The sequence below is a fragment of the Pristiophorus japonicus genome, chromosome 9 (genome assembly GCF_044704955.1).
Source record: "Pristiophorus japonicus isolate sPriJap1 chromosome 9, sPriJap1.hap1, whole genome shotgun sequence".
Taxonomy (NCBI): Eukaryota; Metazoa; Chordata; class Chondrichthyes; family Pristiophoridae; genus Pristiophorus; species Pristiophorus japonicus.
The window spans coordinates 50,777,839-50,802,708 of NC_091985.1; the positions used below are offsets into that span (position 1 = coordinate 50,777,839).

The 24,870-nt window shown below is 46.3% G+C and overlaps 1 protein-coding gene across 1 annotated transcript in view; it reads left to right on the forward strand.

The window, feature by feature from the left end:
• Positions 1–24,870, forward strand: part of LOC139273046 (4F2 cell-surface antigen heavy chain-like) — a 399,955-nt gene that overhangs the window by 281,028 nt on the left and 94,057 nt on the right. The window contains exons 4-5 of the mRNA XM_070889347.1: positions 19,599–19,739; positions 19,851–19,958. Coding sequence (XP_070745448.1) covers positions 19,599–19,739; positions 19,851–19,958 — 249 coding nt within the window. The remainder of the gene's footprint in view (positions 1–19,598; positions 19,740–19,850; positions 19,959–24,870) is intronic.

A 24,870-nucleotide genomic window follows, 5' to 3' on the forward strand; every position in this document is an offset into this window, starting at 1 on the left:
TAGAACGGGAACGATGGGGCTCGCCCAGTCGCTGAATTGAACAGGCGAGATGATGCCCTCTCGCAACAGCCGGTCCAATTCGCTCTCGATTTTTTCCCGCATCACACACGGCATCGCTCTGGCTTTGTGGTGCACTGGCGTGGCGTCCGGGGTGATGTGTATCACGACTTTAGTGCCTTTGAAAGTCCCGATGCCCAGTTGAAATAATGACTCGAATTGTTGTGGGACTTGTGAGCACGAACTTCGCTCCACAGAGGACATTGCGTGAACATCGCCCCATTTCCAGTTGATCTCGGCTAACCATCTCCTCCCCAACAGTGCAGGACCATTGCCCGGGACAATCCAGAGTGGCAGCCAGTTCATTGACCCATTGTGTGTGACAGCCATCATTGCACTGCCTAGCACCGGAATGATTTCCTTGGTGTAAGTCCGTAATTGTGTCTCAATACGTTCTAATTTGGGTCTACTGGCTCTGAGTGGCCATAGCTTCTCGAATTGCTGAACGCCCATGAATGACTGGCTGGCCCCAGTGTCCAGCTCCATGAGTACTGGGATACCGTTCAACAATACCCTCATCATCATTGGTGGCGTTTTGGTGTATGAACTGTGAATATTTGCCGCATGGACCCGTTGAACCTCGGCGTCCATCAATTTGCCCCAAAAGTCATCCTGCCTCACAGAACCCTCTTCTGGTCCATCTGTCTCATATATCAGTTTGGTTGCGGGTTTTCTACACATTCGAGCTAGATGGCCACTGAGATTGCAGTTTCTGCAGACAAACTGTTGGAATCTGCAAGATCTAGCCGAGTGTTTTCGCCCACACCTCTAACATGAGTTAAAGTTTCCATTGTTGGGGACAAAGGGACTATGGCCAGGAATTCCACGCTGACTCTCCCTTTGACTGCTTTTAAGTACCCTATTAGTGGGTGTCAATGGCCCCATCCCGGGCCACATTGTCCACTGTGATGGTGTGAACAACCGTTCAGCTTGCCATTGTCTCTGTTGAGATCCTGCTCTGGTTTCTACTGCTGCCTGGTAAATGTCGGACTGCTCCCGCCTGCCTGCGGGGCTCTGAGTAGCATTTATGATGTTGACTCCCTGATCCATTGCCGCGTTAGAGGCAGAATTACGCGCATGAATCATTTTTGTCTCTTCCTTCCCCGTCATGAAAGTTTGAGCTAATAACGCTGCCGCTTCCAAGGTCAAGTCCTTGGTCTCAATTAACTTGCGAAAAATTCCGCATGACCGATACCCTCGATGAAGAAGTCCCTTAGCATCTCCCCCCTGCAGGCGTCTGTGAACTTACAGAGACTGGCCAAACGCCAGAGGTCCGCTACAAAGTCCGGTATGCTCTGACCTTCACGACGTCGGTGGATGTAGAATCTGTGTCAAGCCATGTGTATGCTGCTCGCCGGTTTGAGGTGCTCCCCGATTAATTTGCTGAGCTCTTAAAAGGTTTTGTCCAACGGCTTTTTGGGTGCCAGTAAGTCCTTAATGAGCGCATAAGTCTTTGGCCCACAGCTGGTCAGGAGATGAGCTCGTCGCTTGTCGACCGATGCATCTCCCAGCCAGTCTTTAGTTACGAAGCTTTGCTGAAGCCTCTCGACAAAATCGTCCCAGTCTTCCCCAACACAGTACCATTCATCTGTGCTGCCAGTGGCCATTCTCGTGGGTCGTGAATTCCCGTTTCTCGTCGCCAATATAAAGTCCTTATTCTACAGCATGAAACCACATGAGGCACATTCCAGGGACAAGGCCACTCTGTGACCTGCTCTTTATTACCCTGCGTGGGACCTCCCTTTATATACCTGTGTGATCAGGTAAGAAGTGTCTCCCACAAGTTCACCCCTTGTGGTCAAGGTGTGCATCTGAGTTGAGTATATACAGTAATGCAGTGGTGTTACATTGTAGTTACAAACATGACAAATATGAAGATTAAAATCGCCCATGATTATTGCCGTACCTTTCTTACAAGCCTCCATTAGTTCTTGATTTATACACTGTCCTACAGTGTAGCTACTGTTAGGGGGCCGATAGACTACTCCCACCAGTGACTTCTTTCCCTTATTATTTCTTATCTTCACCCAAACTGATTCTACATCTTGATCTGAGCCAATAGCATTTCTCACTACTGCACTGATCTCATCCTTTATTAACAGAGCTACCCCAGCTCCCTTTTCCTTTCTGTTTATAAGAACATAAGAACGTAAGAATTAGGAACAGGAGTAGGCCATCCAGCCCTTCGAGCCTGCTCCGCCATTCAATAAGATCATGGCTGATCTGGCCGTGGACTCAGCTCCACTTACCTGCCCTCTCCCCGTAACCCTTAATTCCCTTATTGGTTAAAAATCTATCTATCTGTGACTTGAATACATTCAATGAGCTAGCCTCAACTGCTTCCTTGGGCAGAGAATTCCACAGATTCACAACCCGCTGGGAGAAGAAATTCCTTCTCAACTCGGTTTTAAATTGGCTCCCCCATATTTTGAGGCTGTGCCCCCTAGTTCTAGTCTCCCCTACCAGTGGAAACAACCTCTCTGCCTCTACCTTGTCTATCCCTTTCATGATTTTAAATGTTTCTATAAGATCACCCCTCATCCTTCTGAACTCCAATGAGTAAAGACCCAGTCTACTCAATCTATCATCATAAGGTAACCCCCTCACCTCCGGAATCAGCCTAGTGAATCGTCTCTGTACCCCCTCCAAAGCCAGTATATCCTTCCTTAAGTAAGGTGACCAAAACTGCATGCAGTACTCCAGGTGCGGCCTTACCAATACCCTATACAGTTGCAGCAGGACCTCCCTGCTTTTGTACTCCATCCCTCTCGCAATGAAGGCCAACATTCCATTCGCCTTTCTGATTACCTGCTGCACCTGCAAACTAACTTTTTGGGATTCATGCACAAGGAGCCCCAGGTCCCTCTGCACCGCAGCATGTTGTAATTTCTCCCCATTCAAATAATATTCACTTTTACTATTTTTTTTCCCAAGGTGGATGACCTCACACTTTCCGACATTGTATTCCATCTGCCAAACCTTCGCGCATTCGCTTAACCTATCCAAATCTCTTTGCAGCCTCTCTGTGTCCTCTACATAACCCACTTTCCCACTAATCTTAGTGTCATCTGCAAATTTTGTTACACTACACTCTGTCCCCTCTTCCAGGTCATCGATGTATATTGTAAACAGTTGTGGTCCCAGCACCGATCCCTGTGGCACACCACTAACCACTGATTTCCAACCCGAAAAGGACCCATTTATCCCGACTCTCTGCTTTCTGTTCGCCAGCCAATTCTCTATCCATGCTAATACATTTTCTCTGACTCTGCGTACCTCTATCTTCTGCAGTAACCTTTTGTGTGGCAACCTATCGAATGCCTTTTGGAAATCCAAATAAACCACATCCATCGGTACACCTCTATCCACCATGCTCATTATATCCTCAAAGAATTCTAGTAAATTAGTTAAACATGATTTCCCCTTCATGAATCCATGCTGCGTCCACCTGATTGCACTATTCCTATCTAGATGTCCCGCTATTTCTTCCCTAACGATAGTTTCAAGCATTTTCCCCACTACAGATGTTAAACTAACCGGCCTATAGTTACCTGCCTTTTGTCTGCCCCCCTTTTTTAAACAGAGACGTTACATTAGCTGCTTTCCAATCCGCTGGTACCTCCCCAGAGTCCAGAGAGTTTTGGTAGATTATAACGAATGCATCTGCTATAACTTCCGCCATCTCTTTTAATACTCTGGGATGCATTTCATCAGGACCAGGGGACTTGTCTACCTTGAGTCCCATTAGCCTGTCCAGCACTACCCCCCTAGTGATAGTGATTGTCTCAAGGTCCTCCCTTCCCACATTCCCGTGACCAGCAATTTTTGGCATGGTTTTTGTGTCTTCCACTGTGAAGACCGAAGCAAAATAATTGTTTAAGGTCTCAGCCATTTCCACATTTCCCATTATTAAATCCCCCTTCTCATCTTCTAAGGGACCAACATTTACCCCAGTCACTCCTTTCCGTTTATATATCTGTAAAAGCTTTTACTATCTGTTTTTATGTTTTGCGCAAGTCCACCCTCGAAATCTATCTTTCCTTTCTTTATTGCTTTTTTAGTCATTCATTGCTGTTGTTTAAAATTTTCCCAATCCTCTAGTCTCCCACTAACCTTGGCCACCTTATATGCATTGGTCCTTGATTTGATACTCTCCTTTATTTCCTCGGTTATCCACGGCTGGCTATCCCTTCTCCCACCGCCCTTCTTTTTCACTGGAATATATTTTTGTTGCACACTATGAAAGAGCTCCTTAAAAGTCCTCAATTGTGCCACCGTTTAGTCTGTGTTTCCAGTCTACTTTAGCCAACTCTGCCCTCATCCCACTGTAGTCCCCTTTGTTTAGCATAGTACGCTCATTTCTGACACAACTTCCTCACCCTCAATCTGTATTACAAATTCAACCATACTGTGCTCACTCATTCCGAGAGGATCTTTTACTAGGAGATCGTTTATTTTTCCTGTCTCATTACACAGGACCAGATCTAAGATAGCTTGCTCCCTCATAGGTTCTGTTACATACTGTTCTAAGAAACAATCCCGTATGCATTCTATGAATTCCTCCTCCAGGCTACCCCCTGCGATTTGAGTTGACCAATCGATATGTAGGTTAAAATCCCCCATGACTACTGCCGTTCCTTTTTCACATGCCTCCATTATTCCCTTGATTATTGCCCGCCCCACCGTGAAGTTATTATTTGGGGGCCTATAAACTACGCCCACCAGTGACTTTTTCCCCTTACTATCTCTAATCTCCACCCACAATGATTCAACATTTTGTTCATTAGAGCCAATATCGTCTCTCACAACTGCCCTGATATCATCCTTTATTAACAGAGCTACCCCACCTCCTTTCCCTTCTTGTCTATCTTTCCGAATCGTCAACTCATTTACTTTATTTTGAATGCTGTGTGCATTTAGGTAGAGTATTTTAATCCTAGTTTTTACACCATGATTTGTAGTTTTGACCCCTCCTGCAGCCCCTTTATATTCCGTGGCCCTTTTTGTTTTTTGCCTTGGGTTTCTCTGCCCTCCACTTTTACTCATCTCCTTTCTGTCTTTTGCTTTTGTCTCCTTTTTGTTTCCCTCTGTCTTCCTGCATTGGTTCCCATCCCCCTGCCATATTAGTTTAACTCCTCCCCAACAGCACTATCAAACACTCCCCCTAGGACATTGGTTCCGGTCCTGCCCAGGTGCAGACCGTCCAGTTTGTACTGGTCCCACCTCCCCAGAACCTGTTCCAATGCCCCACGAATTTGAATCCATCCCTGCTGCACCACTGCTCAAGCCACGTATTCATCTGTGCTATCCTGCGATTCCTACTCTGACTAGCACGTGGCACTGGTAGCAACTCCTTTTGAGGTCCTACGTTTTAATTTGGCTCCTAGCTCCTTAAATTCATCTCGTAGGACCTCATCATTTTTTTACCTATGTCGTTGGTACCAATGTGCACCACGACAACTGGCTGTTCTCCCTCCCTTTTTAGAATGTCCTGCACCCGGTCTGAGACATCCTTGACCCTTGCACCAGGGAGGCAACATACCATCCTGGAGTCTCGGTTGCGGCCGCAGAAACGCCTATCTATTCCCCTTACAGTTGAATCCCCTATCACTATCACTCTCCTACTCTTTCCTGCCCTCCTGTGCAACAGAGCCAGCCATGGTGCCATGAACTCGGCTGCTGCTGCCCTCCCCTGATGAGTCATCCCCCTCAACAGTACTCAAAGCAGTGTATCTGTTTTGCAGGGGGATGACCGCAGGGGACCCCTGCACTACCTTCCTTGCACTACTCTTCCTGCTGGTCTTCCATTCCCTAGCTGGCTGTGGACCCTTCGCCTGTGTTAAGACCAACTCGCTACACGTGCTACTCACATCATTCTCAGCATCGTGGATGCTCCAGAGTGAATCCACCCTCAGCTCCAATTCCGCAACGCGGTTCATCATTATCCTACCGAAATGCCAAATATGCCTGAATATTCAGTTACCTGACTTGGTCACCTTGCAACCACATCTCTGTAATGGCTATCAGATCATACCCATTTATTTCTATTTGTGCAGTTAACTCATCTAGCTTGTTATGAATGCTGCATGCATTCAATAAAGAGCTTTTAATTTAGTCTTTTTACCATTTTTCCCTACTCTGACCCTACTTTCTGATGCACCCTTATGTTTATACGCTCTGTCCCTTCCTGTCACACTCTGGTTATCATTAGCCCTAGTGCTACCCTGCACTATTGCCTTTTCCTTTCTCTTTGACATTTTAACTTTCTGCTCACCTGATCCCTCCCCTCCACTATTTAGTTCAAAGCCCTATCTACAGCCCTAGATATTCGATTCACCAGGACACTGGTCCCAGCATGGTTCAAGTGAAGCCCGTCCCAACAGAACCGTTCCCTCTTATCCCAGTCCTGGTGCCAGTGCCGCATGAATCGAAACCCATTTCTCCCACACCAATCTTTGAGCCACATGTTCATCTCTCTGATCTTATTTATCCTATGCAAATCTGCTTGTGGCTCAGGAAGTAATTCAGAGATTATTATCTTTGTAGCTCTGCTTTTTAATTTAGCCCCTAGCTGCTCCTACTCCCTCAGCAGAACCTCTTTCTTTGTCCTACCTATGTTGTTGGCACCTATATGAACTACGACAGCTGGATCTTTCCCCTCCCATTCCAAGTTCCTCTCCAGCCCAGAGATGTCTTTAACCCAGGAAACACAGCCTTCGGGACTAATGTTCTCGGCTGCAGAGAACAGTATCTATCCTCCTAACTATACTGTCCCCTACCACTACTACATTTCTTTTTAGTCCCCCCCACCTGAATGGCCCTCTATACCACGGTGCTGTTGTTAGTTTGCTCATCCTCCCTGCAGTCCCTGCTCTTGTCGACACAGGGAGTAAGAACCTCATACCTATTGCAAGGGCTGAGGCTCCTCCAGTGCTACCTTCTGGATCCCCATACCTGCCTCACTCATAGTTACACCTTCCTGTTCCTGACCACATACCAAATTTGAATTATTTAACCTAAGGGGTGTGACTGCTTGATGGAACACAGCATCGATGTTACTCACTCCCTCCCTGATATATCTCAGTGTCTGAAGCTTGGATTCCAGCTAATCAACTTTGAGCCGAAGAACCGCCAACACTTACTGCAGATGTGATCACTGTGGATCACACTGGTGTCCACATGCTGTAAATCCCCTGGGAGGATAGACACACCAACATCAGCGTCCTTGTCCAGGCTAACATCCCCAGTATTGAAGCACTGACTACACTCGATCAGTTCTGTTGGGCAGGCCATATAGTTCGCATGCCAGACACAAGACTCCCAAAGCAAGTGCTCTACACGGAGCTCCTTCACGGCAAACGAGCCAAAGGTGGGCAGTGGAAACGTTACAAGGACACCCTCAAAGCCTCCCTGATAAAATGCAACATCCCCACTGACACCTGGGAGTCCCTGGCTGAAGACCGCCATAAGTGGAGGAAATGCATTTGGGAAGGCGCTGAGCACCTCGAGTCTCAACGCCGAGAGCATGCAGAAATCAAGCGCAGGCAGCGGAAAGAGCATGCGGCAAACCTGTCCCACCCAACCCTTCCCTCAACGACTATCCGTCCCACCTGTAACACAGTCTGTGGCTCTTGTATTGGACTGTTCAGCCACCAAAGAACTCACTTCAGGAGTGGAAGTCTTCCTTGATTCTGAAGGACTGCCTATGATGATGATATCCACATGCTGTAGCTGTACTACATTGCCTGCCCTGCCATCTCTAATGTATTTTATTTCATTAATTAGGTTTTCAAGTTTTGAAATTTCAATTATCTAGTATAGTTTTTAATCTGTAATCACTGCTCTTACTTTAAACCAATGTCTAAGTTCAGAAAAAAGAGAAATTCTCACCAACCATTCAGTTACCTGCTTTCCTGTGACTTCACACTACGATTTTATTTTTTTCTCCCTCACAGGTCTGTTGGTGCTGCTCCGGGCTAGCTCTTTTAACCTCCCGCTGCTGGGTCAGCTCTCACGCTCTTTTAATCTCCCACTGCTGGGTCGGCTCTCGTGCTCTTTTAATCTCTTTTAATGTTGGGGAGAAATGGGTAAAAGATTATATTAATACGCCACATTAGAATATTTAGGGAGATGATCATCATCATAGGCAGTCCCTCGAAATGAGGATAACTTGCTTCCACGCTGAAAAGTGATGAGTTCACAGGTGTTTCAATGAAGGTCCTAATATTCCAGATCCAGAACTACATCTTGAAGGGTGGAAGATGCCTGTGCGTTAATTTTTTTTAACGTGTGGTGGCCGTTACACCCCAGCCACCACACGGGCTTGACAGGGCTAGGTCTTGGTCCAGTGGCAAGGATTAACCAAGACGACTGGAAACCTGCTCTGCTGCATGGACCCAGTGCGCACACATATCGCAGTGTGGGCTGGCCCGTGCTGCCCCTGGGCCCTCGCCTCTTCTGGGCCCCGGACTCTAGCCTCTCCTGGGTCCCGATCACATCCCTCTACAATCTCTCGCCGCTTCTTAACACAATAATTGAATCACATAGACCCACCCTTTCAAGCACCTATTTTGATTATAGGGAAGGCTAAACTATATCTTTTTATCATTATATGGCATTGTGACAGAGCATATTGGAGCATCGTCACATCTGAGGGTACAGGCTCAACCCCACACAGATATAGGAAAAGAAAAGCAAGAAAAGATTGTGCTCATCGGATTACTGTGTAGCCTCATGCACCAGCCTCCCCAACAGCTAGTAATGCCAAGTTAAAAAAAAAGTAACCAATCTCAGAAAAACATGGCCAGTATGGTGTCCGTTGAATGTTGATTGAGTTAAGTACACTGATTCAGCTGTACCTTGCTTTTGACTACAGAGATTAGTACAAGTATGTTTTGGTGATATCATGGGTAACCATTGTCTCCAGGGGTTTGTTTGATTCCTGTCGGGAGTCGAGGAGGAATTTTTCTGTTTTTCTGAGATTGGTCACTTTTTTACTGGGGATAACTCCTCTGCTAAATAGAGTTAACGGGGTGAATATTAATCCCGAAAAACGGGGACTTCGGGAGAAAAAGAGCACTGGTTGACGTTACACTGGAGGGGGAGTGCGGCCTGGCAAAAGGCAATGTTCGTAGTGGGTGTGAACAGGCAATAGTGGAAGAGGAATATTTTAGTGAATGGGGTAGAGGGGAATGTTGGGGAATGATGGGTTACAAGATGTCAGAAGGGGACAAAGAGCTGGGGGAATGTTAGAAAGGCAGAAAAGGAATGTTATGGGGTAAGGGATACAGTGGGATATTAAGCAAACAGAGAGAGGTGTTAAGCTGATGATGGTCATAGGGGCATATTATTGAGCCACAGATAGATATTACAAATATGTGTATAGATCAAAACTTCTTTACACAGAACGTTGTAAGGCTGCGGAATTCACTTCCAGTGTTAGTGTTGAGGCAGAAACTATGTCAACGTTTAAGTTTAGATTGGATAGGTGGATGAAGGAAAAGTGGTTGAAGGGATATGATAGCAGGATATGTAAAAGTGAATGTAACTATTTGGGCACCTGGAGGGTAAACAAACAGACTGATTGGACCAAATTGCCTGTAACTTCGATGCAGAAGGGGATATTAAGGGCACAAATGGAGGTGAAGTTGATATTAGCAAAGTAGAATTCAGAGTCAGGAGACAATTTCCTCACTGCTCCTGCTCTCGAGCACAACCCCACTCCTGAGAATAAAAAGTAAATTGTTCAGCTGCCCTCCCTGGCCTAAAACCATTTCCTGACCTAGCCCCACTCCCACCAATGATGAAGAATAATTCAATGGGCATTCTTCCAACTCACAATACAAAATAATTAAAAGTATTCTCAACCTGTCCCCACCCCCTCAGACTCCACTATTGTTTCCAAAATCTTTCCAGGTGCTTCCCTGTTTTTCAGGCCCTATTCATCATGCCTACTTCCAGCTGCAAAAAAAAGCTCTTTATAAAGCAAGAAATAATTTGCATTTAAATAGCATCTTTCATAATCATAGGATAGCCCAAAGCTTTTCACAGCCATTGAATTACTTTTGATGTGTTGTCACTGTTGTATTGTGGGTAAACATGGCAGACAGTTTGCGCACACCAAGGTCCCACAAGCACCAATGAGATAAATGGCCAGATAATCTTTTTAAGTGATGTTGTTTGATAGATAAATGTTGCCAAGACACTGGGAGAACTCCCTAGTTCTTCTTTGAATGGAGCCATGGGATCTTTTACTTCCACCTAAAAGATCAGACAGGGCCTCAGTTTAACACCTTATCTGAAAGACAGAAACTCTGGCAGTGTAGCACTTCCTCATTACTCCACGGAAATGAGCCGAGCTTATGAACTCAAGTTCTGGAGTAGGGTTTGAACACAAAACCTTCTAACTGACATTGAGCCAAGGCTGATATTCTCAGCCCTACTCCTCAGGTTCCACATCTGCCTATAACACAAATTCATTAAAAAATATTCCCACTCAGCCCTGGACCTGCCTATGCCTGGAAAAATGAATTGCAAAAAATCCTGGACTGCTCTTGCCTGAAACATAATTAAATAATATTGCTTCTTTTATTTCATTACTACATTTTGTCACAACAGTTTTCTATTTCTTTCATTACTAAATTTGAATTCAATCTTTTTCAATTAAATCTCCAGCCCTTTTATTTCATTAATACATTTCAAGGAGCCATATTTTACTTCTTTATTTCATTTTATTTAATTGCTACCATTATCATAACTCTCTTCAATTAAATAGCCGCTATTTTCATTTAGTTAATAAATTTACAAATACACGCTGGATTAAATGCTCACCATTACAATCAAGTTACCACTATTTTTAATGAATATATTTTTAATCAAATCCATTCCATTAAATGTCCACTGCTATTTAGTTTATAAATATTAGGAAAAAAATCAATAAATGTCTCCTGCTTTTATTTTATAAATAAATTTTCTGGCCAAGCACGAGTTCCTCTGACTTGCCCTCAGTAATGTGATGGGAGATCTAGTATGAATAATACATTTGGATTGTTAAAAGTTAGATAATGAAGTAAAAGTGAGCCTGCCTTATGATGAATGAATGTAATCTGGCATATAGAAAATGTGGCATCATAAAGTTTAAACAAAAAAAAATAGCTCATATATTCAGGGCAATCTGATATGCCTATATACAGAACATAAGTAATTAATTTATGTTTTGTTTTAGATCATGGCCTGAAGAGCGCAGCCCCTAGTAGAAAGTATTTTCCCAAATTTTTCTAGCCCATCATTTTTGGTATTGACCAACTGGGCTGTGGTTTAACTTTCATAAATCCAGTTTAAATTGCTATCATCACTCCACATAGAACGTGTGAGTATATCCCACTCCTACAATTTTTCAGAAGGAATTTTGGAGGTTCAAAGAATTACATAGAATTGCATAGAATGTACAGCATATTAGAAAAAAATCAATAAATGTCTCCTGCTTTTATTTTATAAATAAATTTTCTGACCAAGTCTGAGTTCCTCCGACTTGCCCTCAATAATGTGATGGGAGATCTTGTACGAATAATACATTTGGATTGATAAAAGTTAGATAATGAAGTAAAAGTGAGCCTGCCTTATGATGAATGAATGTAATCCGGCCATTCAGCTCAACTGGTCCATGTCATCATCATCATCATCATAGGCAGTCCCTCGAAATCGAGGAAGGCTTGCTTCCACTCTTAAAATGAGTTCTTAGGTGGCTGAACAGTCCAATATGAGAACCACAGTCTCTGTCACAGATGGGACAGATAGTCGTTGAGGGAAGGGGTGGGTGGGACTGGTTTGCCTCATGCTCTTTCCGTTGCCTGCGCGATATTTCTGCATGAGACTCGAGGTGCTCAGCGCCCTCCCGGATGCACTTCCTCCAATTATGGCGGTCTTTGGCCAGGGACTCCCAGATGTCAATGGGGATGTTGCACTTTATCAGGGAGGCTTTGAGGGTGTCCTTGTAACGTTTCCCCTGCCCACCTTTGGCTCATTTGCCGTGAAGGAGTTCCGAGTAGAGCGCTTACTTTGGGAGTCTCGTGTCTGGCATGCGAACTATGTGGCCTGCCCAGCGGAGCTGATCAAGTGTGGTCAGTGCTTCAATGCTGGGGATGTTGGTGCGTCTGTCCTCCCAAGGGATTTGTAGGATCTTGCGGAGACATCGTTGGTGGTATTTCTCCATGTTAATGGTCCACACGAGCCTCCTCCCAGCCCTTTTCATCTAACCCGGTCAGCATAACCTTTTATTCCTTTCTCCCTCATGTGTTTTAGCTTCCCCTTAAATGTAGGAAGTGCATCCAGGAGAGCGCTGAGCACCTCGAGTGTTGTCGCTGAGAGCATGCAGAAATCAAGCAGAGGCTGCGGAAAGGCAAACCAGTCCCACCCACCCCATCCCTCAACGACTATCTGTCCTACCTGTGATAGAGACTGTGGTTCTCATATTGGCTGTACAGCTGTCATGTATTCAACTGTCATTGTAACCCATGTATAAACTGACCTAAGTTGTACACTGTGAGAACACTGACCACTAGGTGGTGAACTTGTGGGAGACACTCCTAACCTGGACTTTCAGGTATAAAAGGGGAAGCTCCACCCACCTTCTTCACTTCTGGCTGGTTAATAAAGGTTACTGGTCACAGAGTGACCTTCTCTCAAGTATGGGCCTCGTGTTCATTTATACTGTATAGTAAGGACATATTATTGGCGACGAGAATCTGGGATTTAAACCACGCGAGCATGGCCACTAGCAGCACAGACGAGAGAAACTATGTTGGTGATGATTGGGACGATTTTATTGAGAGACTACAGCAAAGTTTCGTCACTAAGGAATGGCTAGGACAGGATTCAGCCAACAAACATAGGGTCATCTCCTGGCGGTTTGTGGATCCAGGACATACTCCCTGATGAAGGACCTTCTAGCGCCAGAAAAGCTGGCGGACAAGACTTTTGAAGAGCTCAGTAAGTTGATCGGGGAACACTTTAAACCGGCGAGCAGCATGCACATGGCGAGACACCGGTTTTACACGCACCGGCGGCAAGAAGGGCAAAGTGTTCCAGACTTCGTGGCAGACCTCCGGCAACTGGCGAGCCTATGTAAGTTCCCAGATGCATGCAGAGCGGAGATGCTGCGAGACTATTTTATTGAGGGCATCGGGCATGCTGGGGTTTTCAGGAAACTGATTGAGACCAAAGACTTGACCCTGGAAACGGCGGCTTTGATGGCCCAGACATTTATCGCAGGGGAGGAAGAGATCAGAATGATGTTTGACAAAAATCTTGGTTTAAATGCAGCAAATAGACAGGGAGTCAACATTGTTAACGCGGCACACACTTCTCCAGGCAGACAGGGGCAATCGGACATGTTCGAGCATGTAGTCGAACCCAAAGGGGGAATTCAACAGAGACAATGGCTAGCTGAATGGCGACTCATGCCATCGCAAGGGACAATGCGGCCAGTAATGGGGCCATCAACACCTGTCAATGGTGCACTTGAGGACAGTTACAGAGACAGTCAGAGACGATCGACTGGCAATGGACCTCTTGTTTCCAACAACGGCTCATGTTGGAGGTGTGAAGGCAAACACACAGCCAGAGCTTGCAGGTATCAGCAATATACCTGCAGAACCTGCAACGACAGCAGTCACTTGGCGCGTATGTGCAGGAAGCCTGCAGCTAGATTGATGTACAAGGAGGATGGGCCTGATGTAAGCCCTATGGACTCTGGGGAAAATCGTTGGAAGCTGAAGTTCAGCGCGTTCATGTGGAGCACATATACAGTTCATACACCAGGACGCCACCAATAATGATGAAAGTGCTCCTCAATGGCATCCCAGTATCAATGGAGCTGGACACGGGGGCTAGCCAGTCCCTGATGAGTATCAAACAGTTCAACAAGTTGTGGGCGTCCAAGGCCAGGAGGCCAAAATTATTGCTGATTGACGCACAGCTACGGAGATATACAAAGGAGATCATTCTGGGGCTAGGCAGCGCCACGGTCGTCGTAACCCACAAAGATTCGGAGAACAGGTTGCCACTCTGGATTGTCCTGGGGGACGGTCTCGCACTGCTGGGGAGAAGTTGGCTTGCTGTCATGAACTGGAAATGGGGCGATGTCAATGCAATTTCTTCTGTGGAGTGAATATCATGCTCACAGGTCCTGGACAAATTTGACTCACTATTTCAACCTGGCATTGGCACTTTCATGGGGACCAAGGTAGTGATTCACATAAACCCAGACGCCAGGCCAGTACACCACAAGGCCAGAGCGGTGCCGTACATGATGCGGGAAAAGATAGAAGGTGAAATGGACCGCCTGCTGAGGGAAGGCATCATCTCGCCAGTCGAATTCAGTGACTGGGCAAGCCCGATTGTGCCTGTGCTCTAGACGGATGGGTTGGTCAGGATATGTGGTGATTACAAGGCCACCATCAATCGGGTGTCACTCCAAGACCAGTACCTGCTACTGAGAGCGGAGGACCTCTTTGCGACGCTATCCGGTGGCAAACTTTTTTCAAAATTGGACCTGACCTCAGCTTACATGACCCAGGAGCTGGCGAGTGAGTCGAAGAAGCTGACCACCATCACGACACACAAGGGGTTGTTTGAGTACAACAGATGTCCATTCGGGATTCGCCCGGCCACCGCGATCTTTCAACGAAATATGGAAAGCCTCCTCAAGTCGATTCCAAGGACGATGGTTTTTATAGACGACATCCTCATCACGGGTTGCGATACTGAAGAACACCTCCGCAACCTGGAGGAGGTGCTACGCAGACTGGACCGGGTAGGTCTGCGACTGACAAAGGCGAAGTGCGTCTTCCTAACTCCAGAGGTAGAATTCCTGGGGATGAGGGTAGCAGCAGATTGGATCAGACCTACTGCGTCCAAAACGGAAGCAATCCAGAGAGCACCCAGACCCCGTAACACGACGGAGCTGTGTTCGTTCCTGGGGCTCCTGAACTATTTTGAAAACTTTCTTCCCAAATTGAGCACGCTGTTAGAGCTGCCACACGTGCTCCTACGCAAAGGTCACGAATGGATCTGGGGAGACAGCCAGGAAAGGGCTTTTGATAGAGCACGCAATTTGTTATGCTCCAACAATCTGTTAACGCTATATGACCCATGTTAGAAACTTGTTTTAACGTGCAATGCATCGTCCTACGGGGTCGGGTGTGTATTGCAGCATGTTAATGCCAAGGGTCAGTTACAGCCAGTAGCTTATGCCTCCAGAAGTCTGTCCCAGGCAGAAAGGGGCTATGGGATGGTAGAAAAGGAAGTGCTAGCATGTGTATATGCAGCACAAAAATGCACCAGTACCTGTTTGTCAGGAAATTTGAGCTGGAGACAGATCACAAACCCCTAATGTCCCTTTTGGCTGACAACAAGGCCATAAATGCAAACGCGTCAGCCCGCATACAGAGGTGGGCACTCACGTTAGCCGCCTATGACTATACAATTCGACACTGACTGAGCACTGAAAACAGCGCCGATGCACTCAGCAGGCTCCCACTAGCCACCACCGAGGGAGCTACCGAGCATGCTGCTGAGATGGTCATGGCTGTTGAAGCTTTCAAAAGCGAAGGCTCACCCGTGACAGCCTGTCAGATCAAAGTCTGGACAAATAGAGACCCACTACTGTCTTTAGTCAAGAAATGTGTCCTGAATGGGGACTGCGCAACCACGTACGGGGCATGCCCTGAGGAATTTAAACCATTTCACATGCGCAAGGATGAACTCTTGATTCAGACCAATTGCCTACTATGGGGAAACTGAGTAGTCATGCCCCAGATGGGCAGAGAGGTGTTCATCAGAGAACTCCACAATGAGCACCCGGGCATTGTCATGATGAAGGCAATTGCCAGGTCACACGTTTGGTGGCCAGGGATAGATGCAGACCTGGAACTTTGTGTTCGCAGGTGCAATACGTGTGCCCAGCTGGGCAATGCGCCCAGGGAAGCCCCCCTTAGCCCCTGGTCCTGGCCCGCCAAGCCATGGCCACGCATCCATGTGGACTACGCAGGTCCTTTCATGGGAAAAATGTTTTTGGTTCTAGTAAACGCCTACTCCAAAGGGATCGAGTGTGACATTCTCAATTCAAGCACATCCTCTGCCACGGTAGAAAGTCTACGGGCAATGTTCGCCGCCCATGGTCTACCTGACGTCTTGGTCAGCAACAATGGCCCGTGCTTTACAAGCACTGAATTCCAGGACTTCATGGCAGGAAATGGTATCAACCATGTCTGAACGGCTCCATTCAAGCCGGCCTCAAACAACCAGGTGGAACGAGCAGTGCAGGTAATCAAACCAGGTTATTCCTCATGCACACGACCATAAAAGAAATTGTTGAGAGCAGGCACCGGTCACAATGTGACTACCATGATGGGAATGCGAGGGCACGATGTATTGATGTCAATGACCCTGTCTTTGTCCTCAACTATGCTGCAAGGCCCAAATGGCTCACAGGCACTGTGATGGCCAAAGAGGGGAATAGGATTCTGGTAGTTAAACTTACCAATGGACAAATCTGCCGCAAACACGTGGATCAAACAAAAAACACGTGCAGCAACCCAATAGAAGAAGCAGAGGAAGAACACGATGTAAATTTCACTCCGTCACAGGTGACCGAACACTGGAACCAAGTGGAGGAGAGCCCAGTCACTGTGGGCAGTCCGGACAAGCCTGAGGCACCGCAAATAGCAGACACTCAGGCCAGTGCCCAACAACCGGAGCCCCAACTCAGGCGCTCTACAAGGGAGCGTAAACCACCAGAGAGACTTAACCTGTGATCCCAATAAGACTTTGGGGGGGAGGTGATGTCATGTATTCAACTGTCATTGTAACCCATGTATAAACTGACCTAAGTTGAGAACACTGACCACTAGGTGGTGAACTTGTGGGAGACACTCCTAACCTGGACTTTCAGGTATAATGGGGAAGCTCCACCCACCTTCTTCACTTCTGGCTGGCTAATAAAGGTTACTGGTCACTGAGTGACCTTCTCTCAAGTATGGGCCTCGTGTGCATTTATACTGTATAGTAAGGACATATTAACAGCCACCTAAGAACTCATGTTAAGAGTGGAAGCAAGTCTTCCTCGATTCTGAGGGACTGCCTATGATGATGTTGAAATGTATTTATGTTATTCGCATCAACTACTCCTTGTCGTAGTGAGTTCCACATTCTTACCACTCTCTGGGTAAAGATGTCTCTCCTGTTTTCACTATTGGATTTATTAATGACTATCTTATATTTATGGCCTCTAGTTTTGGTCCCCCCTACAAGTGAAACATCTTCTTTATGTCTACACTATCAAGCACTTTTATAATCTTAAAGACCTCTATTAAGTCACCCCTCAGCCTTTTCTTTTCTATAGCCTGTTCAGTCTTTCCCGATAGGTATAGCCTCTCAGTTCTAGTATCATCCTTGTAAATATTTTTTGCACCTTCCCCAGTGCCTCTATCTCCTTTTTATAATAGAGAGACCAGAACTGTGCACAGTACTCAAAGTGCGATTGGTGGGGACCTCTCGTGAAATTGCCCCTCAGGAAATGGCCCCTTTCCCGGTATTGCCCCGCAGGGGCAGCCCTGCCGCCGATCGGTGCCCCCGGCAGATTTTTGTGTCAGTGCACTCTCTGTGGCATGATGACCCGGCCGCCCTTAAAGGGGAGGGCGCATTGCTGCGGCCGACATGTTATTATTTTTTTGTCACTCGACTGCCAGGTCGGCCCGACAATTGTGTCCCCTCTTGGGTGCCAGGCCGCTGGCCCGGCCAAAACCCTCCTTGGTGGCCTAGTGTTTGCCACTGAAGTGGCTGCAGAGTTCACAGTGTCTCTTTCTTTAACTGAGGGGGAGAGACGTTGTGATGCGCTAGAGCGAAACGGCATGTCCACATCGCGCTGACGTCATCAACGCGGCGCTGATGACTGGTCGGGATGGCAGACCCACTGCAACGACACTTTCGCCCCGCAGCCTCCACAACTTTCGCCCTGAGCCAAAAAAAAATTCAAAGTGCCGAATATCGACAGCATCTCCGCCGCATAGGTTGCGGTGAAGAAAAACTTTAAAAAACGGAGGGCAATTTCCCCGTTTCAGGCAGAGGGCAATTTATACCCCTTATTTTCCAAGGACTATGTGGCCCCCTTATTCTTCCTATAAAAATGCATCACTTCATACTTTTCTAAATTTAAATTAATTTGCCAATTACATGCCCATTCTGCAAGTTTATTATGATCTTATTGTACTTTGTTGCCATCATCCTCAGTATTAAGTATAAACCCCAATCTGTCTTTCGGATGAGACGTTAAACCGAGGCCCTGTCTGCTCTCTCAAGTGGATGTAAAAGATCCCGTGACACTATTTCGAAGAAGAGCAGGGAGTTATCCCCGGTGTCCTGGCCAATATTTATTTCTCAATCAACATAACAAAAAACAGATTATCTGGTCATTTTCACATTGCTGTTTGTGGGAGCTTGCTTGTGCACAAATTGGCTACCGCGTTTTCTCCATTACAACAGTGACTACATCCAAAAGTACTTCATTGGCTGTAAAGCACTTTGAGATGTCCGGAGATCATCTTGAGATGAAAGAGGCTATATAAATCTAAGTTTTTTCTTTCATCCACAAATTTTGAAATTGTACTTCCGATTCACGAATCCAAATCATTTCTGTAAATGGCAAACAATCGTGTTCTTACCACCAATCTTGTGGAACACTACTTCCCACCTTCTGCCAGGCTGAGTAGCTACCCTTAACCCCGACTCTCTGTTTTATGTTTTATAGCCAGCTTGCTATCCATTCTGCTACTTTTCCCCGTGACTCCATTCTGCTACTCTTCCCCTGACTCCACAAGCTCTGACCTTAGTCATGAGTCTACTATCTACTACCTTATCAAAGACCTCTTGAAAATCCAAATATTTTACATCATCTGAGTTTTCCTTGTCTACTCTTCAGAGTCATATACTGTGATCAGGCCATTGATTTGGAAATTTCATGGATAATGAACAAAATTGTGGAATATGACCCAAAAATCCCATGTAATGAAAACACAATTTGATTTGTTATATGTTTCTGTAAATTTGAAAGAGAATGTGGAAAAGACAGGAAAATTTGACTAATTGGATAGATCTTTCAGAGAGCTGGCAAAGGCATAATAAGCCGATTGGCTTCCTATTTTTCTGTAAAGGTTTATGATTCAGTCACAATTATCCAATGAGTATAATTATGAAGAGTTAGAATCATGATCCCCAAAACACCAGTAAAATCCTGGAATCCCATGCAATAAAAACAGAATCTGCCTTATTCGGTCACTATAAAATAGTGTCCTTAACTATGACCCATTGGATATGCCTCTCTTTCTTTCCCTTTACTAGATATAAAATAATGGAATTTTCACCACTGCAAGATAAGTCCTGGGAAAATCATCTTCAATGAAACCCTATTTGATTTTTACGCTCTGTGAAAACATGTATTTCAAGTTCAAATGATATAGCTATCTATATGTAATGCTCTTTTGTAGTTTGGTGCAGGACATCTTTCATCTATCATCCCTAAAGAAATACAAGGAATTAAAAAAAAATTATTTATAATTCTTCTCTTTTCAATGCCTGGGACTCCATTCATTTATTATGGTGATGAGATTGGTCTCAAAGACTACAAGGTAATTGAAACCGTACTCTTGTAATCGGATGGATTCTCATAATATTTTAAATAATTGGATCATAACTTCAAAAAATTAAGTGTGGTTTTAATGCTCCACTTTTCATAACAGGCATCAACACATTCCCTAATGCGGTGGGACAATTCTAAATATGCTGGATTCACTAGACATTTGCCTTGGATTACACCAGATTTGGACACATACACACAGACTGTTCTTGTATGTATGAATATTGTGCATAATATGTTGTAATTAATATAATATACAACTATTTGGCTAGAATACAGGTGGTCAACCATTCTTGAATAGTTTTAAAATAGTTCCAAAAAGAAAAGACCTACAGCATCTGTGTTAGACCCTAACTGGCATGTGTGTTAAATTTGCGTCCTGAACTAAGTGTTGTTTAACATGCCTAAAAATAGAAAGCAATTCATCTCTTTAATAAAAAATATATTATGAGGAGGCAAACCAAAAGCAAAATACTATAGATGCTGGAAATCTCAAATAAAAGCAGAAAATGCTGGAAATATTCAGCAGGTCAGGCAGCATGTATGGAGAGAGAAACAGAATTAATATATCAACTGAAAGGTTGGCTGGAATTTTCTTTACCTGGGCGGGTTGGGTGCGGGCGGTCGGCTTGGGGGGGTCGCGATGCCGCTTCTCAGAGCGACTTTTCCTTAATGGCACTTATTAAGGCAGGCCTGTGTGTTACCCTGCCCTATTAAATGGTATGGATCTGATTACGTCATCAATGCCTCATTTGCAACCGGGATACTTAAAGGAGCCTTGGCCACATTGCAATTGAAGGTTCTTTTAGCAGTGTGCAGACACTATATTGTAGCATTTTGGTATTGTTAAGCCTTGAACAGATGACTGCACAGAGGCAGAGGGCTGCACCCAGGTTCTCAGATGATTCACTCTATATGCTTGTGGAGGGAGTTAGAGTACGGGAGGAGGTCCTCTTCCCTTCTGATTGGTGGAAGAGACCTCCCCAGGAGACCAAAGAGCCTGCCTAGAGATAGCAGAGAAGGTGAACAGCAGGGATGTTGTGAGGAGGACCTGGATGCAGTGCTGGAAGCGTTTCAATGATCTCATTAGATCAGGAAAGGTGAGTGCAAAGCCACACTCAGCTTCATCCTGGTGTGCCTCTCATCACATCCCCATCACTCTGCCTTCCCAAGCCTACTCCTGCACATCATTCCTCACACCAACATACCGTGCACATCCACCAATCCCTCTCTATCTACATTATCACATCCCCAGCTGACTAACCACCTCTTACTCTCATCCTAATGCAATCATACCAAGTCATACCACACAAGGAGGTCAATTGCCATTGGCACCACATTCCCTCATAGTCACCCTCCACAAATGTAAGCCATCCATTTCTTACGATCATTCCATCACTCTTACTCAAACTTCTATTCTTTCCCTCATTGCAGGAGAAGAAATCCCACTATAAGACAGAGCAGGAGAGAACCGGAAGCGACCCTCCATCATTGGCCACATTAACTACAGCAGAGGAGGTCGCCCTGGATGTTTCAGAAGTTGCAGAGCAGCTGGCAGTGGGAGATGGGAAGATGGTGACAGAATTACATCTCATACAGCCACATAGTCATTCATATGGAGACTAATGTCAGCAGTCAGTGAATGTTCATCATGTACATAATGGTATCTTGATATGACATTTCTAAATAATCTCTTTACCCCATCATCGGTCCACCCTCCCCCGCCCCCCCTCCCACTGTCCAGGTAGAAAAGGAAGACAACTATTCAGAGGAGCATCCAGCGCAGATGCACACACCTCGGTGGGTCATAGACGACATAGAGTAGGGTTGTCACCCGGTGTGTCACAAATCACAAGTGAACAAGAGGAGATGGTGGAGACAGGGCCTGCAGTGGAGACTCCTTGCTGGAGGGCACAGAATGCTCCCAGCTCTGCTCAGCTGCATACAGACACTGAGCCTCGGGGTCATTGAGAAAGAGGGCGATCCTGGAGGTGCAGGAAGAAGTGCAGGAGGCTCTGACAGATTTTGCGACTGCGATGTCTGCAAATGTTCAGAGAATGGAGGAGTCCATCTCCACATGAGCACCATCATGTCGCAGGCAATGATGAATGCAGGCTCTCCCATGGAAAGGATGGCCAGCTGCATGGAGCAGCTAATGCGTCACTCACATGAGCACACGTTATCTATGGTGAATAGATGGAAGAGACTTATAGATCTCTCTAGGAGGAATGTCAGCATAGACTTAGTCCTCATGGCCCCACTGTTATGCAACAAGGTGCTCTCCAGCTCTTGCTAGCAGGGAAGTATGAGTGGCCCATGAGAGGGATGATGTTGAAAGAGGACATGGAAGGTGGAGGGCTCCTCTCAAAGCACTCACACTTCTCCCTTGTTGCCTCCCCCACCATCAGAGCCCCAGGTGCCTTCTGGGATCGCGATGGCTGAGTCTGCCCTTCCACAGTCGCAGGAGGAGCAGACTTTGGCGGGGCCATCACAGGCTCCAAAACCCAGAGGACGTCTGCCAAAAATGTCTACACAGTCGCAGCAGGGAAGAGAGCAGGCTACCTGTACCTCTGCTGAAGCCACAGGGGTTGCACCTCGTAGAAGCACACGTGGGAAAGATGTCACACAAGTAGATGCACAAGGGTAAGCACATTGGTGCTTAGATAACTGTTTATGATAAGTTCTGTTAGTCTCATGTTACATATAAAACTATTTATTTTCACTACTTTTCAGTCATGGCTAATTTTGTTTGCAACTTTGGAACTGGCTTAGTGAGTTGGAGTGAATAGTGAGACATAACATTACATCCAGCAATCATGGTCAGTGTGAAAAGAATGGCTTAGTCATTGTAGGAATGCATTATGGCGTTGTTCTGGTGGGGTGGGGGTGGGGGGCGGTGGGGAACCTGGCGCAGCATATGACAGCCATATGGGTGTAATGCATGGTTAATTATATCTGGTCATAATGAGGCTATGCCTGGCCTCCCGGGCAGCAATGTGCTCAGGTGCTGGTGGCATCTGGACCTATTCCTCCTCCTCTGAAGAGGCTAATATGTCTCCACTTATCTGTAGAATAACTCCACGAGGCCTGGTGCTGTGCTTGAACTGCTGTGACCGTGGCCTCTTTATTGTAACTGCAGAGTGCGTTCACCGCGTGGTGACCAGCCTTTTATACAGCTCCTGCCTGGGCCTCTCACAGTTGCACCCTCTAGTGGTACCAGCATAGTATATACACAGAGTATACATATATGACAACATTCCCCCCCAAAGACTTTGATGCGAGTTAGTTACCGGTTGAGGCGATCCGGAACTCTGCGCTCCCTGGTTGATCGTCTGAGTGTCACTTCTGGCATGGGTGAGTTGGTCGGGCCACTGCTGTCTTGCAGCGCTGTTGATCTGACTGGACTGTTGGAGATGGTGGGATCATCCTCGTGGTTGACAACTAGGCGTGTTGCTGATTGGGTGTGTATAGGTGGATCGCTGAAGGTAAGGTCCTCTCCCGTAGTTCCTGGTTACCTGTAAATCACAATTTGATCTGGTCCAAATGCTTTCTGCACGTTTGGCCATTAAGCAGTTTGACAACAAACACTCTATTCCCTCCTTGGCTAAAACAATGCCAGCGACCCATTGTGATTCAGCACAAATACCGAGTCGTTTACACTGATGTCGCGTGATACAACTGCGCGATCGTGGTACATGTTTTGTTGATAACGCCTGGTTTCCACCTGATCATTGAGGTCAGGGTAGACTAAGGAAAGCCTGGTTTTGAGTGCACGTTTCATTAGTAACTCCGCAGGGGGTCCCCGGTAAGCGAGTGGGGTCGTGTCCTGTAATTGATCAGCACCCAGGATAGGCGGGTTTGTAAGGAGCCTTCTGTGACGCTCAAGCTCTGCTTTATGGTTTGGACTGCCCGCTACGCTTGGCCATTGGATGCGGGCTTGAACGGAGCAAACCTGGCATGCTTGATGCCATTGCAGGTCATGAATTCATTAAATTCCGAGCTGGTGAAACACAGACTATTGTCGCTGATCAGAAGGTCGGGCAAGCCATGGGTGGCAAACATGGCCCTGAGGCTTTCAATGGTAGCGGTGGATGTATTGGATGCCATTATTACACATTCGATCCACTTAGAGTAGGCGTCCACTACAACGAAGAACATTTTTCCTAGAAAGGGGCCCGCATAATCTACATGGATCCTGGACCATGGTTTTGAGGGCCAGGACCACAGACTGAGTGGAACCCCCCTGGGGGCATTGCTCAATTGTGAGCAAGTGTTACACTGGCGCATGCACGATTCCAAGTCTGAGTCAATGCCAGGCCACCAGATGTGGGACTTGGCGATAGCCTTCATCATGACCATGCCTGGGTGGGCACTGTGTCGATCGCGTATGAAGGTTGCCCTGCCTTTTTTTGGCAGGACGACATGGTTGCCCCATAAAAGGTTGGACATTTTGTCTTGCATTTCTCTTGGGACCTCTGACCAGCCCCCATTGAGGACGCAACTTTTTACAAGAGATAACACAGGGTCCTGGTTGGTCCAGGTCCTGATCTGGTGGGCTGTTACGGGTGACCCTTCGCTTTCGAAGACGTCCATGACCAGGCACATGTCTGCGGGCGGCGCCATTTCCACCCAGGTGGTGGCCAACGGTAGCCGGCTGAGGGCATCGGCGCAGTTCTCAGTGCCTGGCCTGTGGCGTATCGTATAATCATAAGCCAACAGTGTTAGCGCCCATCTTTGGATTCGCGACGAAGCATTGGTGTTTATGCCTTTGCTTTCCGAAAATAGTGAGATTAGGGGCTTGTGGTCGGTTTCTAACTCGAACCTGAGTCCGAACAAATACTGGTGTATTTTTTTTACCCCATAGAAACAGGCCAAAGCCTCCTTCTCGACCATACTGTAGACTCTTTCGGTCTTGGATAGACTTCTAAACGCATCTGCAACCGGTTGGAGTTTGCCCGCTACATTTGCTTGCTGTAAAACACAACCGACACCGTACGATGACGTGTCACATGCTAAAACTAGATGTTTGCCTGGGTCATAGAATACAAGCAACTTGTTCGAACACAGCAAGTTTCCGGCCTTTTTGAAGGCGGCCTCTTGATTTTGACCCCAAACCCAGTCGT